The sequence below is a fragment of the Erpetoichthys calabaricus genome, chromosome 3 (genome assembly GCF_900747795.2).
Source record: "Erpetoichthys calabaricus chromosome 3, fErpCal1.3, whole genome shotgun sequence".
Lineage (NCBI taxonomy): Eukaryota > Metazoa > Chordata > Cladistia > Polypteriformes > Polypteridae > Erpetoichthys > Erpetoichthys calabaricus.
In genome coordinates this window covers 185754937-185773809 of record NC_041396.2, presented here as the reverse complement: position 1 = coordinate 185773809, position 18873 = coordinate 185754937, and the positions used below count along the sequence as shown (strand labels likewise).

Genomic DNA, 18873 nt, shown 5'->3' with positions numbered 1-18873 from the left:
CTGTTACATAACAGGATTAGTGTTTCACGTTTTAAATGTTGTTTAAATATGCATTTAAAATCTGTGTGACTACATAAATGTATTTTGGCAGAGGCACTTACAGTAAAGTATATGTTATTAACATTGTGCTTTCTTGATAAGTTAATATGCCAACGAAACATGTTGCTGAATAACAGTTTTATTTAATAAACATTGTGTATCAGTTAGCCATGGAGAGGGGTACATCCTTTGTATTCACTTAGATTTTTTATTTTAAGGACTTCACCCTTTTTGTTCCTTTTGCACCTCACAACAAGAGTAATTTTGGCCAGTTAGGATGAAAGCCAGTACACCATCCCGAGGAGCTTGCAAACACTGCTTCCTCATGTAATGAGTGATATAACCGTATGTTTTCACTTCTCCACTTTCTTTGAGTATTCTGGATTCAGTATAAATGAATCTTCAAGTGCACCAGTCAGATAGAAGTAGTGGGATAGTTCTAGTTTAAGCATGGAGGAGTACATTACTGTTGTTTTTTAATATTAACTTCATTTTTTAGTAACACTGTGAACATCAAAATGAATTCAAGCACTTGACATAAATATTGACAGAACATTTGAAATGGGAACCTCCACAGCAATAACAACATTTGTGCCGTGACATCTGTTGGAATGTATTGTTGTTGTATTTAGCCCATAAAACGCATTGCTTTTACATTCCTACTGATGGAATGTCAGCATTTCTGTATACAGTAACTTCAGGTCTATACAAGCCACAGTAATATGCAGGAAAATAAATCCTGATACTTATCCTCAGTATATTAATCATATATTGTTTTCCCCATTACATTTTTAGGTAGGCACTGCACACTGTTATATACTGTACTAGACATCTCCAACATTGAAATAATAATATACCTAGTCAACAGTTAAAATGTTTTTCTGTTCATATGTTGCTCTTTGCCATGATAAACATGTAATACATGCATATTATTTACCAGCTTGCACTCTGACTGGCACATTTGTTTTATCTGAAACACAATGTTACAGTTTTGGTTGAATGCAGAAGATTGCATACATATTGCCTAGAGAATAGCAAGAACATTTTTCCATTTTTTCAAGTTTGAAAGAAGAGAAAAACAACAGTATTGTACTTTGTATTTTCCAGAAAGCAACGTTTGAGAACAATTTGCTGAACAGTCAATATATCACGTAGAATGCACAGCAAATAAAATGCACAGTGCGTGTTACAGAGACAATCCATTTGGCAGTACACTTTATGGCTTGCAGTTGCCTGTTTCAGTGTTTTCTTTTTAATAATCTTTCATGGAAAATACACATTTTTAAAAGACCACTTCACCAAAAAATTCTATATTTATTATATCTCATGTTTTCATGAAAGGGTGGAGAAGTGCTGACCCAGACTGAGGATGTTGTCTGGCAGTGCAAGGAACACTTTGAGGAGCTTCTGAACCCAATGGACACGTCCTCTGTGGAGGAAGCAGAGCCAGTAGGTGATGGGGAATCATTGGCTATTTCCCTGATGGAGATCACCGAGTTAGTTAAGAAACTCCACAGTGGCAAGGCCCCTGGAGTGGATGAGATCTGCCCAGAAATCCTGAAGGCTTGGGACATTGTTGGGCTGTCATGGATGGCACGTCTTTTGAGTGTTGCACGGTCATCGGGAGCTGTGCCTGTGGAGTGGCAGACCAGGGTGGTGGGCTCAATTTTTAAAAAGAGGAACAGGAGGATGTGCTCCAACTATCAGGAGATTACACTCCTCAGCCTCCCTGGAAAAGTTTATGCCAGTGTACTAGAAAGGAGACTCCGCCCAGTCATGGAACCTTAGATCCAGGAGGAGCAATGTGGAATCCATCCAGGATGTGTAACGGTGGACGAGCACCTTACCCACATGAGGATTTTGGATGGGGCATGGGAATATCCCCATTTGTTCTTCATGTGTTTTGTGGACTTAGTGATGGCATATGACCGTGTTCCTCAAGGGTTTCTGTGGGGGATTCTGGGAGAGTATGGGGTTCTGGGGCCCCTAATAAGGACTATTCGGTCCCTATATAATCACAGTGAGAGCTGTGCCATACTCAAAAAAACATCAGCACCATTTTCAGTGGGTGTGGGACACCACCAGAGCTGAACTTTGTCTCCTGTCTTGTTTGTGATTTTCATGGACAGAATATCATCACACAGCTGGGGAGGGAGTCCAGTTTGGTGGCCTTAGAATTGTGTCACTGCTTTTTGCAGATGATGTGGTCTTGTTGGCTTCATCGGGTGGGAACTGCAACACACATTGAGACGGTTTGCAACTAATGTGAAGAGGCAGAGATGAAAGTCAACAAATCCAAATCTGAGACCATTTTCCTTGGTAGGAAAAAGGCAAACTCTCCTCTCCTGAGTGGAAGGTGAGTTACTGCCTCAAGTGTAGGAATTAAAGTACCTCAGGGTCATGATCATGAGTGAGGGGAAAAGGGATGTTAAGATTGACAGATGGATTGGGGTGACTTGCGCAGTTATGTGGTTGCTATACTTATCTGTAGTGGTGAAGAAGGAACTGAGTCAAAAGTTGAATCTCTGGATTTACCAGTTGTTCTGTGTCCCTACCCTCAACTATGGTCATGAGCTTTGGATGATGATTGAAAGAATGAGATAGTGGGTGCAAGTGGCTGAAATAAGCTTTCTCCACAAGGTGGCTGGGCTCTCTCTCCCTTACAGACAGGATGAGAAGCACAGACATATGGGAGAGGCACAGAGTAGAGCTGCTGAGCCTCCGCATCAAGAGCAGCCAGTTTAGGTGGTTTGGGCATCTGATATGAATGCCTCCTGGATGCCTGCCTGTGGAGGTTTTACAGGCACGGCCAGCTGGGAGAAGATGCAGGACAGACCAATGGCTCACAGGTAGAATTGTATCTCCCAGACGGCCTGGGAATGCTTTTGGATCCTACAGTTTGAGTTGGCAAGTGTGGCTGAGGTAAAGGATGTATGGGCCTCATTGTTTTTACCCCTGTGACCAGGCTTCAGATAAGTGGTGGAAAATGAATGAATGAATATTTTCATGCCGAATGACAGAAAATAGCTTATTATGTAATGTAAAGTAACTGCGACTCACTCTGTCCAACAGCAAACAATGTGAAAAATGTCCATGAAAAAAATGAAAATAATTCTCATGTTACTCATGACACATAATCTACATGTCTATGTGAAATGCCCAAAACATGCAAAACGCATGACTTTTTAAAAAAAATATTCCGTAAAGGTAGAGTAGAATGTAAATATAATTCTGTGCTTTTGAATTAAAGTCCTGATTCTAACCCTCATTCATTGGTCAAGATTCCTGTCTTCAACTGGATAATGGACATGTGGATTATGCAACACAAATAATGTGAGAATGTTTTGTTCTTGAATAGATGTTTTCTCATTGTTTGCCATTGGACAGAATGGGTAGCCATTACATCCCATTACTGTATATCATAAACCTTTTTCTAATATTCTGCATAAAGTAAAGGGGTCAAACATTTTTCACTACAAACTACATGGGTGAGTATCATATGAAAGACGTCATTTTTGGGTGGAGTATTCCTTTAAAGCAGCACTTCCTTTGTAATATGCTTGACTGAATAATATCAAGGATGAAGAAAACTGACAATGTGGCTTTTTGTAAATCCAAGAATTGATAGTTTGTTTCATTTGAACACCGTTCTTGCAAACCATGTGGCTTTAATATAAAGTTTAAATCTGCTAGAGATGAAAATGGGTAGCATTTCACATTGAAACGTAAACAATATACAGTATGTAATTATTTTAATAGTTGGTTGGAGTTCTTGCTATTTGCTCAAAATAAACAGGAACTGAAAACTTTGGCTAAGGATGTTTCTGTTATGAATATTGCCTCAGTCTTTTCTTGTGGACTAATGGTTACATAATACTGTATTAGCTCTGCCTGATAGAGCATACCATTGTTGTAGTCATATGAAAACATTATAACAAAAAACTAATTAAACAAAATACAAATAAGGTATATTCCTGTTGTCTCACACAGTCAGAAACACAGCAGACGTTTATGTGAGATCTCCAAAATTGCCAGAAAGCAGGCCAGGACCTTTGCTGACCTGCCAAAAAGAAGCTCACCATAAATCAGAAAGCCCCCAAGTACTACCAGCTGGCTTTGGCCTACACAAGCCTAACAATAAAATGGAGCTGGCATGAAAAACACACAAGAGAAGAAATGTCCCAAAAATATATTAAAATATCTTACAAGGTAGAGAGCTGTGTAACACTGACTTGTAGAAACAACTCAAACAAAGTATTTTTATAAATGAACCATATTTATTCAAAGATAGAAAATATAAAAAAAAAATCAAAAGGGCAAAAAATAGTTGCAAAAAAGGCAATCCAAAGTGACTAAGTCCCATTAAACAATCTGATATCAAAAAATTCAAATACAGAGTAGAAACTATCAGAACAAACAGTAAATCCACACAAAAAAATACTTACATTCAAGTTGTTCACACTTCAGTCATCTGCAGCTGAACTGCTTATAATGCCAGCAGTGACGTTTTGCTCCTGGAGCTTCACCCACAAGGTTCATGAAACGGCTGCCCATTTAAAGGGTCATAAATAAAACAAACAGAATCCATCCATCCATCCATTATCCAACCCGCTGAATCTTAACACAGGGTCACGGGGGTCTGCTGGAGCCAATCCCAGCCAACACAGGGCACAAGGCAGGAACCAATCCCGGGCAGGGTGCCAACCCACCGCAGGACACAAACAGAATTAACAACTTAGAAAATAATCATTTAAAATTGATAAAAGCAATAAAACAGAAAATGCACATAAATGCTGACAGTAACACAACAGTTCCTTGTAGAGAACACCAGAACTAGAACTTCAAGGCTAGGATGTGCACTGAGTGTGGGTTTGACTGAAGACCTTATCCAAAGATGGAGGAGGATGCAAGAAGTGTACTTTGCCAATGTGAAGCCACATTAAAAAGACAGACACATTTATAAACAGATAAGCAAAACACAATAGAATATATTAGTTTGTTATGTCTAGTTATATATCTAAGAAATATCTTGTATAAGTGGATTATTTTAAGTTAAATTAGTTTGTAACTATTATTAGCTGTACTGAGAGTGCACCCATGAAAACAAACTAGCATAACTGCAAACTTAAATAATATAAATAAAGCTTAAAGAAGGGGATGAAATAAAGAAAAAACTATTTAATATGTACAGTATGAATCAGTCTTTTTGAACAAAGCCCTGGGTTACAAGCATTGTCAGGTGCATACATCACACGGAAAAAACAGGGAGGGTGAATCATAACCACAGAGGGCAAAGCTCCATTAAACCAGTTTTGTTATTGTTTTTTGTGTCTTTCATGACAATTCATACAGTGCTGCTCCAACTATGTCTTGACATGTCTTCATATTACTTGCAGACTGTAGGGAGCTATTCCAACTGTTACACTAAGTTTATTCTGGGTGCTGTGGTTGAGGTGAAACAACCAGCCCTCCCACAATGCAACAGCTCTGGTCAATCAGTATTTTAACAACTGCCAAGTGCTATGTCGTTGTGATGCTAACCACATTGCTAACAGTAATCCTGAGAATCTTGAATTGATTTGCAATATCAAATAAAGATAATTCCTTCAAGTGATATCCAGTTACTCTTAAGGTTTTTGGCTCTTACTCATATTATTTTCTTTTTTGTTTAATTAATTTTGATGCAACTACTAGACACATCTGTAGAGGTCTGCAGGCTTTATAATTATGTTCCTTCTGCAGTAGTTAACTGGATGTCTCATATCTTTTTGGTTTGGGAAATCAACATAAAAGTGTATAGTGTTCCTCAAAGCTGTAAGATAAAGTGTGTTGGTTGCAACATGATGTTTATTTTTGGGAGTGTATTACCTTTTGTATTCAAAAAGGATGGGAGAAGGATGTTAAGGATAGAGCTGTCAAGTATGAGGTAAAGAGGAAGACCTAAGAGAAGGTTTATGGATGTGGTGAGAGAGGACATGCAGGTGGTGGGTATAACAGAGCAACATGCAGAGGACAGAAAGATATGGAAGAAGATGATCCGCTGTGGCAGCCCCCTAATGGGAGCAGCTGAAAGAAGTTGAAGAAGAAGAAAATTGCCTTTTGTATTCAGATCTCCTGATATACAGTGCATAGATTACTATCAACTAAGTTAATTCAGGAACTAAATATCCATGACAGCACCAGAACGTGGAGTACTTTGTGATTGATATATGGTCAGGCCTGTGTGTGCTCACCAGCCAAAAGCACATTAGTGGTTGTTGTAACATTAGTTTTTATTAGTACATTCACTGCGGTGGGTTGGCACCCTGCCTGGGATTGGTTCCTGCCTTGTGCCCTGTGTTGGCTGGGATTGGCTCCAGCAGACCCCCGTGACCCTGTGTTCGGATTCAGCGGGTTGGAAAATGGATGGATGGATGGATGGATGGATGGATGGATGGATGGATGGATGGATAGTACATTCAAATCAGTGCTCAATGGAAGCAAGTCTGCACTTGTGGATTGGCAGAGGAACAAAATTCCGCTCTCGGCAAATGTTCTTTGTAATCCTTTAATACTTTGCATGAAAATACAGTCTAGCAGAACTCAGTACTGCATATGCAATCCAGTAGACTTACCTGTGCAATTCAACATTGCATATGTCTGAAACTGTCAATCTTAACTGAAATCAACTGAATATCTTTAGTTTTACCAACATTGAAAAATAGGTTGTTGCACATGCACCAGTCTACCAGTGACTCTATTTCCATTTTGTACTTTGTCTCATCATCATTGCTGATGAGACCACCTACCACCATGTCATCAGCAAACTTGATGATGCTGTCAGAGCTGTATGTCACAGTACAGTCATAAGGTGTATTGTCCATTTTGCTTTTCCAAGTGATTCTATTTGCTTTCTTATCTATCTCTTACTAAATAAAGTTTCACTGACATTCATCTTTAACCTTGGATCTCCTAACTGCTGAATGAGGAGCAACCCTTAAGTTTTTGGTATGAAATTATGTCCTACATTTAGTTAAGTTATATATTTAGTTATACATTTAGTTAATTATACTAGCCATCCCCCGTTGCACCACCCACGTAGTAGTGAAACAGGGCAGTGAGGAGAGAGCCCTTCAGCTGGTACTGAGTTGAACAAACAATCATCATGTCTCACTTGTAAATTCGTGCTACACATTAGCAAACGTCTTAGTCACTGACAGTGATTAAGAATATTTATGAAATAGCATTACATAAAGCCATGCACAATACAGTTCACATTTTGGAGAACATTATAGAACTGTCAGAAATGTCAGCCCAGGAATTCACTCTGTGGTGTCACAGCTATACTGCCCTCCAACAGTCACAAAGTAGTGGCCTTCTGGTTACATAGAAGCTCTGTCATCACCCAGGACAATAAAAAGAGCCCCCACATCCCATCCCATCCCCATTCAAGACATGAGACAGCTTCTCAGATGAAAGTGAAGTGCTTCCTTGTGTTTGGCTTCAGACTGTCTCTCTCCCAGCCTCCTGTTCCTTGACTATTCCCCTGGCATGTTTTTGGTATAATTGGACAGTATTGATAGAGATGATGATGTTATCCTTGTTATATACAAAGCAATGCTTCAGGAAACTGATAGATGAAGAAATAAAAAGCCCTCTTGGAAAAGATCACCCAGTGACATTTTTCCTCTAAAGAATGTCCACCCACTGTCCAGTGACGTGTTGTTAGGTCATTTGTTGAGTATACATTGCCCTCTTCTGAGTGGGTACCTGCCTATGTAAGGATAAAACCGCATATGTTCCAAAAACAAATGGAAATATGTTTAATGAAAATAATTTTGTGTCATGTTAACAGTATAAATGCACTAAATACTGTACAGGATTAAAAAGCCATTCATTCCCTTATTAAACCTATTGATGCTTACTTCTATCTGTTTGCATTACCTTCTCGTATTACACTTGTTTCTTACAAAACAAAATAATAACAAGTTGTTTCTTTCTGTAAGGTGGCAAGTTTTTCAAGAAACTCCTTCCACCAAGGATCCTTACTGGTCAACAGTTGTTCTTGGGTTTCACATGATGACAGATGCTGAACTTCAAAGGTTCCCAAAGTACAAGTTTGGTCAGTCATTCACAACGATTAAGTGTGAATGTTCTAAATATCTGCTGTGGCTTGAGAAGAGGTAAGTGATATCCATTTTGACAGAACTCTTCTATAGGTTATTAGTGCAGAATTCATTCATTATAGCCATTTTGATACCTACTGGAATTAGACAAATGTTTACTGCACAACACAAATTGGGCAATCAACTTGAGCTACAGTATAAGAAAGCCATATGCAATATACTGTAGATAAAATATAATGCTCTGCGTTTAAGATTTGCTTTGTGTAGCTGTTTTAGTACTCTTTGTGAATATTGGGTAAGACTTAGAGCCAAGCAAATCATTACACATGGACAAGGATTGAACTGAGACTTGGGTAGACTCTTGGCAGATGAAGGTTAAAGTAAATAAATTTAAATAAATAAATATAGGAATAGAAAATGTTTGATCTGAACACTCAGAGGAGGATCAGAAACTTGAAAGTAATCTTATGAGGAAGACCTTGGAGCCATAATGGACTCATCACTGCTCACATCCAGACAGTGCACAGAATCAGTTAAGCAGGCAAACTGAATGTTAGGTTGTATAGCACAATGGTGTGGGGTGCAAGTCAAAAGAGGATACGCTTAAGATATATATCTTGTATATACAGTATAACGCACTGGTGATACCTCATCTGAAGTACTGTGTAAAGCTTCCATCCATCCATCCATTTTCCAACCCGCTGAATCCGAACACAGAGTCACGGGGGTCTGCTGGAGCCAATCCCAGCCAACACAGGGCACAAGGCAGGAACCAATCCCAGGCAGAGTGCCAACCTACTGCAGTGTGTAAAGCTTTGATCTCCATATTATGAAAAGACACAGCAGCACTAGAGGAGACCCAGAGAAGTGTAACTAGGAAAATTTAAAGAATGTGAGGCATAAGCTGTAAGGAACGATTGAATGAGTTGATCCTTTTCAGTTTATACAGTACTAGCTGTCCCCCGCGGCTCTGCCTACGTAATAGTGAAACAGGACAGTGAGGAGAGCCCTGCCTGGCTCCCTATTGCTGTCGTCACACTTCCTTCTCCCCTCTCCCCTTGGCCTGCAGCCTCTGTCTCGGATTAGCACTAATATATCGCTCCTCCAAGCAAACTATGATTCTTAGCACGATGAGAGAAGTCGCAAAATCAACCAGAATGTTCAAGCAAATTATAGAAAAAACCCCGATCTATATCCATTAAGTTGTTCTCTTGTTCACTAGCTAAGTGGAGGTATGGTACGCCCCAAGGCACTGCCCCCCTCCCCACGGTCCGCTGCATGTCTCTTGAATTCGCACAAATAAATCGGTACTGCAAGCGAACTATGATTCTTAGTGCAATGAGAGAAGTCGCAAAATTAAATGTAACGTTCAAGCAAATTATAGAAAAAAACCCAATCTAAATCCGTTAAGTAGTTTTCTTGTGAAAAGCAGACAGACATACAGACAGACGTTGGATTTTATATATACTGTATATTAAAATAAGCAAAGATTATAAGGGGATATGATAGAAGTAAAATTATGAAGGGAGTTTGTATGATAGACTCCAGCTGTTACTTTGAAAAGTGTTTTTTCAATAGGAACAAATACAGTATTTGCATGTTTTTCATCATACTGGGAATCATAGCCAGATGGAATAAGTTAACTAAATACCATATTAGGACTTTGGGGATCATTAAAACTCAATATGATGTTACTTTAGAAGAGTTAGAAGTTTCGAGATTGATGAGCCTGAGTGGCCTGCCCTTGTCAGCACTGTTCTAATCTTAGATCCTGGGTATCCTTGCATATTCTTTGAAGTTCTTTCTTAACCAAAGATTTGTAAGCATTTTAGCCCCCAGAATTGATACCGTCGACCATTTTTGTTAAAAGACCATGAATTCAAAACCATAAATTGTAACAACTTGAGTAGCATGCATGTTTAAATCACAAATATTCTTAGATTGTGCTTGTTTATCAAGAAGTGGCATCCCTTTAAGAACTTTAACAGTGCCTGTTGCCCGTTTGGGATGCAGTTCATGAACAGTGCGCAGGCACACTAACTCTTCATAAAAAAACAATTAATCTCCTGTAATATACTTTTGTTTAGTCCTTAGGATAAGTGCAAACAAGGCAAATTGTAAAATCTAATCAAGCAAGCCGAGGCAAGCATTTAGCCATATAGGACTGAATTTCATGGTTCATGCTGTAAATCAAGTTTATCTTCTTCACTTCTTGTTAAATGTTAACATCAGATCTGCAAGTTATCAGTTGTTTACTTTGCTTATAAGCATTTGTTTTTTTTTTCTCTGGCATAAATGCTAGTTATGCTTATTTTATATGCTATTTGTTCTTAGTTGATAGAAAAAATGAACTGCTCCTTTATTTGGCCATAAATCTAATACCTTTTAAAATTTGGATTGCCTCCACTAAGTAAACATGCAGTTTAATTCCATTCTGCTGAACAGAACAAAGTTTTGCAAACAGTTCTTATTAATAAAAGGCCTCTTTTCCTTTGAATTCTGTAAAAGAATCATGCAGTTGTTTGGGCAACAGGAATAAGAAACGGTGTCCTTTATTCATCGTAATAACTATATTACATTAGTACAACTGTAATATCACAACTGAAATGGATGTGCTTTCTGTCAAAATGATGTCAGTTAGTGTTTGTTTTACATACTTCATCCCAAGGCACAGTACCATGCAGTATGTAAAAATAAAAAAGAAACAGCAGTCCAATTCACAACAACGCAGTAACAACCACAATTATGGAATGATTACCACTTTCTCGTTAGTACTTCAAACTCTACGTTAAAAAAGACTTTTTCGGACAAATAAGAGAACGGAGTGCAGCCATTTTTCTTTTAGTTAGTGTGTATAGATTTGTTTTTCTTGAAATGTTCTTTTCATGACCCCAAACAGTTGTAATGTGCTTTTTTACATAACCGAGGCTTGCATTTCAGTGCATGGCAGTGTCCTTGCTGAATGATGCTTGAGTATTAAGGGTTACATAAACTAAACACTTTAGTTTTTTTAACAGCTTTCCAGAACACACTGCCTTCCTAGACTAGTGAAGTAGTAATTTCTGAAATAGATATGTACAAGGGAAGTGTGACAGTGGTGAGGTCTGCAGTAGGAGTGACGGATGCATTCAGCATGGAGGTGGGATTACATCAGGGATCGGCTCTGAGCCCTTTCTTATTTGCAATGGTGATGGACAGGTTGACAGACGAGATTAGACAGGAGTCCCCGTGGACTATGATGTTTGCTGATGACATTGTGATAGCGATAGTAGGGAGCAGGTTGAGGAGACCCTGGAGAGGTGGAGATATGCTCTAGAGAGGAGAGGAATGAAGGAACAAGACAGAATACATGTCTGTAAATGAGAGGGAGGTCAGTGGAATGGTGAGGATGCAGGGAGTAGAGCTGGTGAAGGTGGATGAGTTTAAATACTTGGGATCAACAGTACAGAGTAATGGGGATTGTGGAAGAGAGGTGAAAAAGAGAGAGCAGGCAGGGTGGAATGGGTGGAGAAGAGTGTCAGGAGTAATCTGTGACAGACGGGTATTAGCAAGAGTGAAAGGGAAGATCTACAAGATGGTAGTGAGACCAGCTATGTTATATGGATTGGAGATGGTGGCACTGACCAGAAAGCAGGAGACAGAGCTGGAGGTGGCAGAGTTAAAGATGCTAAGATTTGCATTGGGTGTGACGAGGATGAATAGGATTAGAAATTAGTACATTAGAGGGTCAGCTCAAGTTGGATGTATTGGAAGACAAAGTCAGAGAGGCGAGATTGCGTTGGTTTGGACATGTGCAGAGGAGAGATGCTGGGTATATTGGGAGAAGGACGCTAAGGATAGAGCTGCCAGGAAAAGAGGAAAAGAGGAAGGCCAAAGAGAAGGTTTATGGATGTGGTGAGAGAGGACATGCAGGTGATGGGTGTAACAGACCAAGATGCAGAGGACAGAAAGATATGGAAGAAGATGATCCGCTGTGGCGACCCCTAACGGGAGCAGCCAAAAGAGGAAGAAGAATTCTCTCATCCAATTATTTTTTGCACCTAAGTCTCATTTCTCTGTCTTAATTATGATTCAAAAGTAATTTATATATGTCTAGTTATCAATGATGTAATATATGTGAAATCTGAAATCAACTAACAAACACATTCATTTGCTTCTTATGTTTCTTTTTCAGTCCCAAAGTCACACTGGACAAATTACAAGAAAGATTTAAAGTAACATTTATCAACACTACATTGTTATTACAACATATGCAAATAGTTGTGATGTTATCTTAATCTGTCAAATTTAATAAATAGTTGTTATATAGGGTAATCAACATAAAAGTGTATAGTGTTCCTCAAAGCTGTAAGATAAAGTGTGTTGGTTGCAACATGATGTTTATTTTTGGGAGTGTATTACCTTTTGTATTCAAAAAGGATGGGAGAAGGATGTTAAGGATAGAGCTGTCAAGTACGAGGTAAAGAGGAAGACCTAAGAGAAGGTTTATGGATGTGGTGAGAGAGGACATGCAGGTGGTGGGTATAACAGAGCAACATGCAGAGGACAGAAAGATATGGAAGAAGATGATCCGCTGTGGCAACCCGTAACGGGAGCAGCCGAAAGAAGAAGAAGAAGAAGAGTGCCTTTTGTATTCAGATCTCCCTGATATACAGTGCATAGATTGCTATCAACTAAGTTAATTCAGGAACTAAATATCCATGACAGCACCAGAACGTAGAGTACTTTGTGATTGACTTGTGGTCAGGACTATGTGTGCTTTACCAGCCGTAGGCACATTAGTGGTTGTTGTAACATTAATATTTTATTAGAACATAAAAATCAGTGTTCAACGGAAGGAAGGCTGCACCTGTGCTTTGGCAGAGGAACAAAATTCCGCTCTTGGCAAATGTTCTTTGTACTTTGCATGAAAATACAGTCTAGAAGAACTCAGTACTGCATATGCAACCTGTGCAATTCAACATTGCATATGTCTGAAACTGTCAACTGAAGTCAACTGAATATCCTTTATTTGTCAAATATGTTTTCTGTGCAGAAAATAGTTTGATTAGTTTATTATTGAAATGAGACATCTTATGGATTAGTGTTTATTCTATGTACATTGCCTTTTTGTAGATATACTTGATTTCATTGCAAATAACCCACTTGCTTTATTCCTAACTTGGAATTATCCAAATCAATGCATTGTTTTTCCCCACTCTCCTGCTGTTTTGGAACATTAAGTATTTTACTGATTACTGAAGATAATCTTCCCTTAGTAATGCTTATTACAGATATCAAGCTTCAGAAATTTCAGAACAAAGAGATTCACGAGCAAGAGTGCTTTAATGTGCACGATTCAAGTGTATATACTGCTGTAGTTGAGCACAAGCTGCCAAATAGCACAGAAACGTCTAAAGCTAACATCATGGATTACCTTACTTGAAAGTGAATTATTATTGAATTCAGGTTATTTGGGTTAGTGAGAAGAAATATCAGTAGAGATGTAAGTTGTATTACATGCCCATAGAACAGGGCCTTACAATATTAAAGAAACAGGAGAATAATTGGAAAGGATAAACTGCCTTTAGCTTCACTCATTTCATTTCATAACTACTTATTTGGAACTTTCTAGACACTAAGTGGTCAATTTACTGAAGCTTTTCTTAAAAAAAAAGTACTTTTTTCTTTCATTTTGTTTATTTCTGCATCAGAAATGAATGGCATTTAGGCAAGGAACTTCATATAATCCTGAAACAGAAAGTAGAGACATGCACTCAAAAAATGTATATGAGAAAAACCAGCTCTTGATACATGTACTGTATATACAAAGATAAATAATAACTGTAGAAGGGGGGGTGATTGGAAAAGCCATCAGTTAGTTAAAAAAGAGACGTGGTGCTGTTAAGACATGAATAATAGCTGTGTCTACATGTGTTCTGCTAAATAAGAACAAAAACATGCTGAAAACGATGTCGAAATCTTGTCAGAGGTGTTATTAGAGCTTTCCTTGAAAACCGAAACTTCATCTCCTGAATATGAGTAGGTAGGCCTTGAGGCTTTGTGCCCTGCTCGTGTAACATGCCATTTCACATGCTCTGTGTCTAATCATTCACATAGCAAACAATGTCAGGTGCCATTTTACAAAAGCCATGGCCATATTTTACCATGTTTTACTACAGGAAAGGGGAATAAAATACAAAAGAATACCTTGGATGGGAATATAATTCTTCTTTTAATTATCTAAAGATAATTCAAGACATGGCGGCACGGTGGTGTAGTGGGTAGTGCTGCTGCCTCGCATTTAGGAGACCTGGGTTCGCTTCCCGGGTCTTCCCTGCGTGGTCCTTCCCGGGTGCTCCAGTTTCCTCCCACAGTCCAAAGACATGCAGGTTAGGTGTATTGGCGATTCTAAATTGTCCCTAGTGTGTGTGGGTGTGTGTGCCCTGTGGTGGGCTGGCGCCCTGCACGGGCTTTGTTTCCTGCCTTGTGCCCTGGGATTGGCTCCTGTGACCCTTTAGTTAGGATATAGCGGGTTGGATAACGGATGGATGGATTCAAGACTTATGTTACTTAGCTAATATATTATATATGTATTATACTTACATTTACATTTATTTCCTTGGCAGACGCTTTTATCCAAAGCGACTTACAACAGAGGTAAACATAATCGAGTAACATTAAGTTAGGGCCTTTTTGTGCAGCAAGTGTAGTAGGACAGGCAACAAAAGTGGATTGTCACAAGTGAAATTTAAAATCATGGATTATAATCGATAAAGCAATTAAATCAATGTAATAACAAATCAATTAACAACATGAAAGATCACAGAGCAATTTTTTTTTTCAATCAGATATTCACAGAGCAGATGGGTCTTTAGTTGCTTCTTAAATACATTAAGGGAGTCAGCAGTATGGATGGAGGCGGGTAGCCTGTTCCACCAACTGGGAACTACACAGGAAAAGAGTCTGGATTGAGAATTTTATACCACGCAGAGGTGGCATCACCAGACGCTGTTCACTGGCAGACCTGAGTGGGCGAGAAGGAGCATAGCACCTCACCAGTGTCTCCATTTACGCAGGTGCTGACCCACTGACTACTCTGTAGGCAAGCATAAGGGATTTGAACTTAATGTGTACTACTACAGGGACTTGATGGGAGGAGTGACTTGTGCCCATCTCAGCTGGTTAAATACAAGATGGGCGGCTGCATTCTGGACCATCTGCTGTGGCTTGATAGAACATGCAGGTATTCCTGCCAGAAGTGAGTTGCAGTAGTCCAGACGTGACAAGACCAGAGCGTGGACCAGAACTTGTGCTGCATACTCTTGTCAGATAAGGTCAGATCTTGCGGATGTTGTACAATGTGAGAACCTGCATGAATGCGAAACAGTAGGAATTTGGTCAGAAAAAGATAGCTGCTCATTATTCACCACCCCAAGGTTGTATACGGACTTGGCAGGTGTTAGCGACAGTGAGTCAAACCGTACAGAGATGGGGAGTTGAACAGACTGGCTGGCCGGTATCACAAGAAGTCTGGTTTTTGCCAGGTTGAGCTATAGATGATGATTCTTCATCTGGTATTACTAATTCATAAACCTTCAAAGAGCCATTCTTATGTCATGGCTGTTGTGTTGACATACCATAATGTAACTCAGAGCATTCAAACCTCTTTTTTTATTCTCCCGTGGGCACAGCTGGCTACATTCAGACACAAGACTGATGACTGCCTTTGTAGGTTGGCTTTTCGCAAGCGTGTTAACACTCATATTGCCAGATTGGCTTCTTTGTAGGTGAAACACTAGAGGGCTCCAGTCACACACTTTTTGAATCGATGATAATGCAGCACATCAATCATTCATTCCTCATTTGATATAGCACCTCTCTCAGGGAGCACCTCCTTAAGAACACAAAATAAACTTCCATCAGCTGCCCTACCAAGATAATATTAAATGTCATGCAAGTTTCAGAAATGCCTTTTGAACCACCTATTGCAGACAAATGATCAAACTATGAAATGCACTGCACTTTTTGGAATTCCACCATTTTTCCATTTCAATTAAGAAACCACTGTTTTCTGTTGCTTGAATCCCACCATTAAATGATTAAAAAAGGATTAAGATTCTTTATGATTTTTATAAACTATGCCTTAAAAGAACATGAATACATAACATTCTGAAACCTGCTTCATTTTACTCAGGGTTGTGCAATCACTGTGCCCAAGGTAGGACACCAGTCCATCGCTGGGTCTGCTCACACACGCCATTACGTTCATGTCTTTGGGGATGTAGGAGTGATGTTGGAGTATCTGGAGGAGAAGCCACGTTGACATGTGGCCGACATGCAAACTGCTAATTTGCTAATCTTCATGTGATAACTCTGTTTTTCCTTCCTTTGCAAATTTAAACAAAAGAAATATTTGCATGACAGTAGTTGCCCTGTGTTCAAATTCTGTTTTCTATCACAGTTTAAGCCTGTTATTGTATCATTTTTCAATTTAGCATAAAATAATAGTCATAAACTGCGGTGGGTTGGCGTCCTGCCCAGGGTTTGTTTCCTGCCTTTGCGCCCTGTGTTGGCTGGGATTGGCTCCAGCAGACCCCCGTGACCCTGTGTTCGGATTCAGCGGGTTGGAAAATGGATGGATGGATGGATGGGTTGGATAATGGATGGATGGATAATAGTCATAAGTCCTGAGTTTATCACTCCTGAAATTAAATGTATATAAAATGCAGGCATGTCCAGGTATCACAGTAATATTTATGAGAAGAATGTAGAAGTGAATCTTTCTATCTTTTAATAGAATTGTTGTAGCTCTCATGTTTTCATACCCGTGTATTTTATTTTGTTTATTTATTTTATGCTGTTTCCAGGTTGAAAAATGCAGGAGGACAGCTGCATACTGAAAAGATCACTGGGTTTGAGCAGCTTACTTCCAGCTATGACATAATTGTCAATTGTTCTGGCCTGGGGTCAAGGGATCTAGCAGATGATCAGAGCCTCTACCCAGTGAGAGGCCAAATCCTTCGAGTCCACGCTCCATGGCTGAAGCACTTCATCAGAGATGGAAATGGCCACACTTACATCTTTCCTGGAATCCACAGTGTCACCCTTGGAGGAACAAGACAGAAACATAACTGGGAAATGTCTGTTGACGAAGCAGACAGTAGTGGTATATTTGAACGTTGTTGTGAATTGGAGCCATCCCTTAAAAAATCTCAGGTCTGTTCAAAACTGGTCGGTCTGCGGCCCACCAGAAATAGTTTAAGGCTGGAGAGAGAATTTTTTGTACATGGGAATAGACAAGTGCCTATCATTCACAATTACGGCCACGGAGGGGGTGGCATCAGCATACACTGGGGGACAGCGTTAGAAGCAACTCAGCTAGTGAAAGAGAGCATTAACTGGAGAAACCCAACATCGAAACTATAACACTCCGGGGAAAAAAGTAGTCATTTTACCTCTTGGTAATTCTCGCCAACTGGCCCTTTAGCACTGTGGGAATATCAGTCTGGAGTTTTTTTTAAATCACTTTTTCAGTTTTAGGTGATTAATTCAGTAGGTTCTGGTTATTGGTTGGATGCGCTTAGCTGCCTTGACTTGGTTTCTAAATCTGGGCTGTTATGGAAGAACTGATGGAGTGGGAGGAAAATCATAGGAAATGAAAAAGAAAGTGTCAAAGGATTCGACAAAATGAAACAGTCAAGATTTAAACTACTCTGCTGTATGATTCTTTAATTAATAACATTTATATAGCTCCTTTTAAAATCTACTCGTTTTGCTTTACGTAGGCAATGGTGAACCACTTCAACTACCAGCAGTGTGTGGCATCCACCTGCATTTTGTGACAGTAGCCATTTTTGCACCATTATGCTCATTATATTTTAAACATAAGATGCAATGTTTATATTTATATTTGTATAAACATTTATATAACGTAAAGTACCATTTGTATGAAGGGTTGCCTGGCTAGGAAGAAGTGATGGTTTTGCCTCTGTTAGCCAAGTTGACAATGGACAGTGGGAAGTCATCACACCACACCACACCTTAAAGTAAGGACATGTCACACTGACAAAGGTGTGGGCCTGCAGATGTCAGTGTGGGAAATGAAAAGTCACGTACAGGGTGGTCATTTCTGCCATGCAGGGTGTGTTGAATGTTAAGTGGGCTTAGGCACCAGAATACAAGTGGGCGTTAGAGTGACAGTCATGGAGGGCTGTCAAGAGACTTCTGGCCAACAGAAGCAACCCATGGTCACTAGCAGGGACCAGGCTGCCCAGTTAAGGGTAAAGCCAAATAGGACTAACTGTACACCAGCATTTTATCAGCCAAGTTTTATGGGGCAGCACATAGTCTCTGACTTAGAAGAGCTGGAACATGTTGCTCCTTTAAAAGGCTCAGTGTGGAGCATAGAGAGCTCTAGGCCAGCGTCCATTTAACCAGGGAAATGCCAACCTGACCGATGTGCAAAGCTGTAGTTCTATGGGTTGTGAATGTGGCACGTCTTTGGGAGGCACAGGGATAAGATAGAATGGACTGAGCTTTGTAATGGGAAAAACAGAAATTTAGTGAATTGTTTAGAGTTGTACGTTTTAAAAAAAACGTTAATGTGTAATGAGGTAGAAAAGAGAGATTGTACTACCTTCTCCAGCTTTCCATTCTCATAACCATAATGTAATAAAAAGCTTTGTAAAAACACACTCTGTGGCTGAGATTTAAAAATAAACAACATTTATCTTTCAGTTTGTTGAGG

At 39.5% G+C, this 18873-nt stretch overlaps 1 protein-coding gene across 3 annotated transcripts in view; it reads left to right on the top strand.

Moving 5' to 3' along the window:
• Window positions 1–18862, top strand: part of ddo (D-aspartate oxidase) — a 40542-nt gene extending 21680 nt beyond the window's left edge. For all 3 annotated transcript variants that reach the window (XM_028797597.2, XM_028797598.2, XM_051925247.1), the window contains 2 exons: window positions 8025–8201; window positions 16994–18862. In XM_028797597.2, coding sequence (XP_028653430.1) covers window positions 8025–8201; window positions 16994–17552 — 736 coding nt within the window. In that variant the 3' untranslated portion in view covers window positions 17553–18862. The remainder of the gene's footprint in view (window positions 1–8024; window positions 8202–16993) is intronic.
• Window positions 18863–18873: the final 11 nt, after the last annotated feature.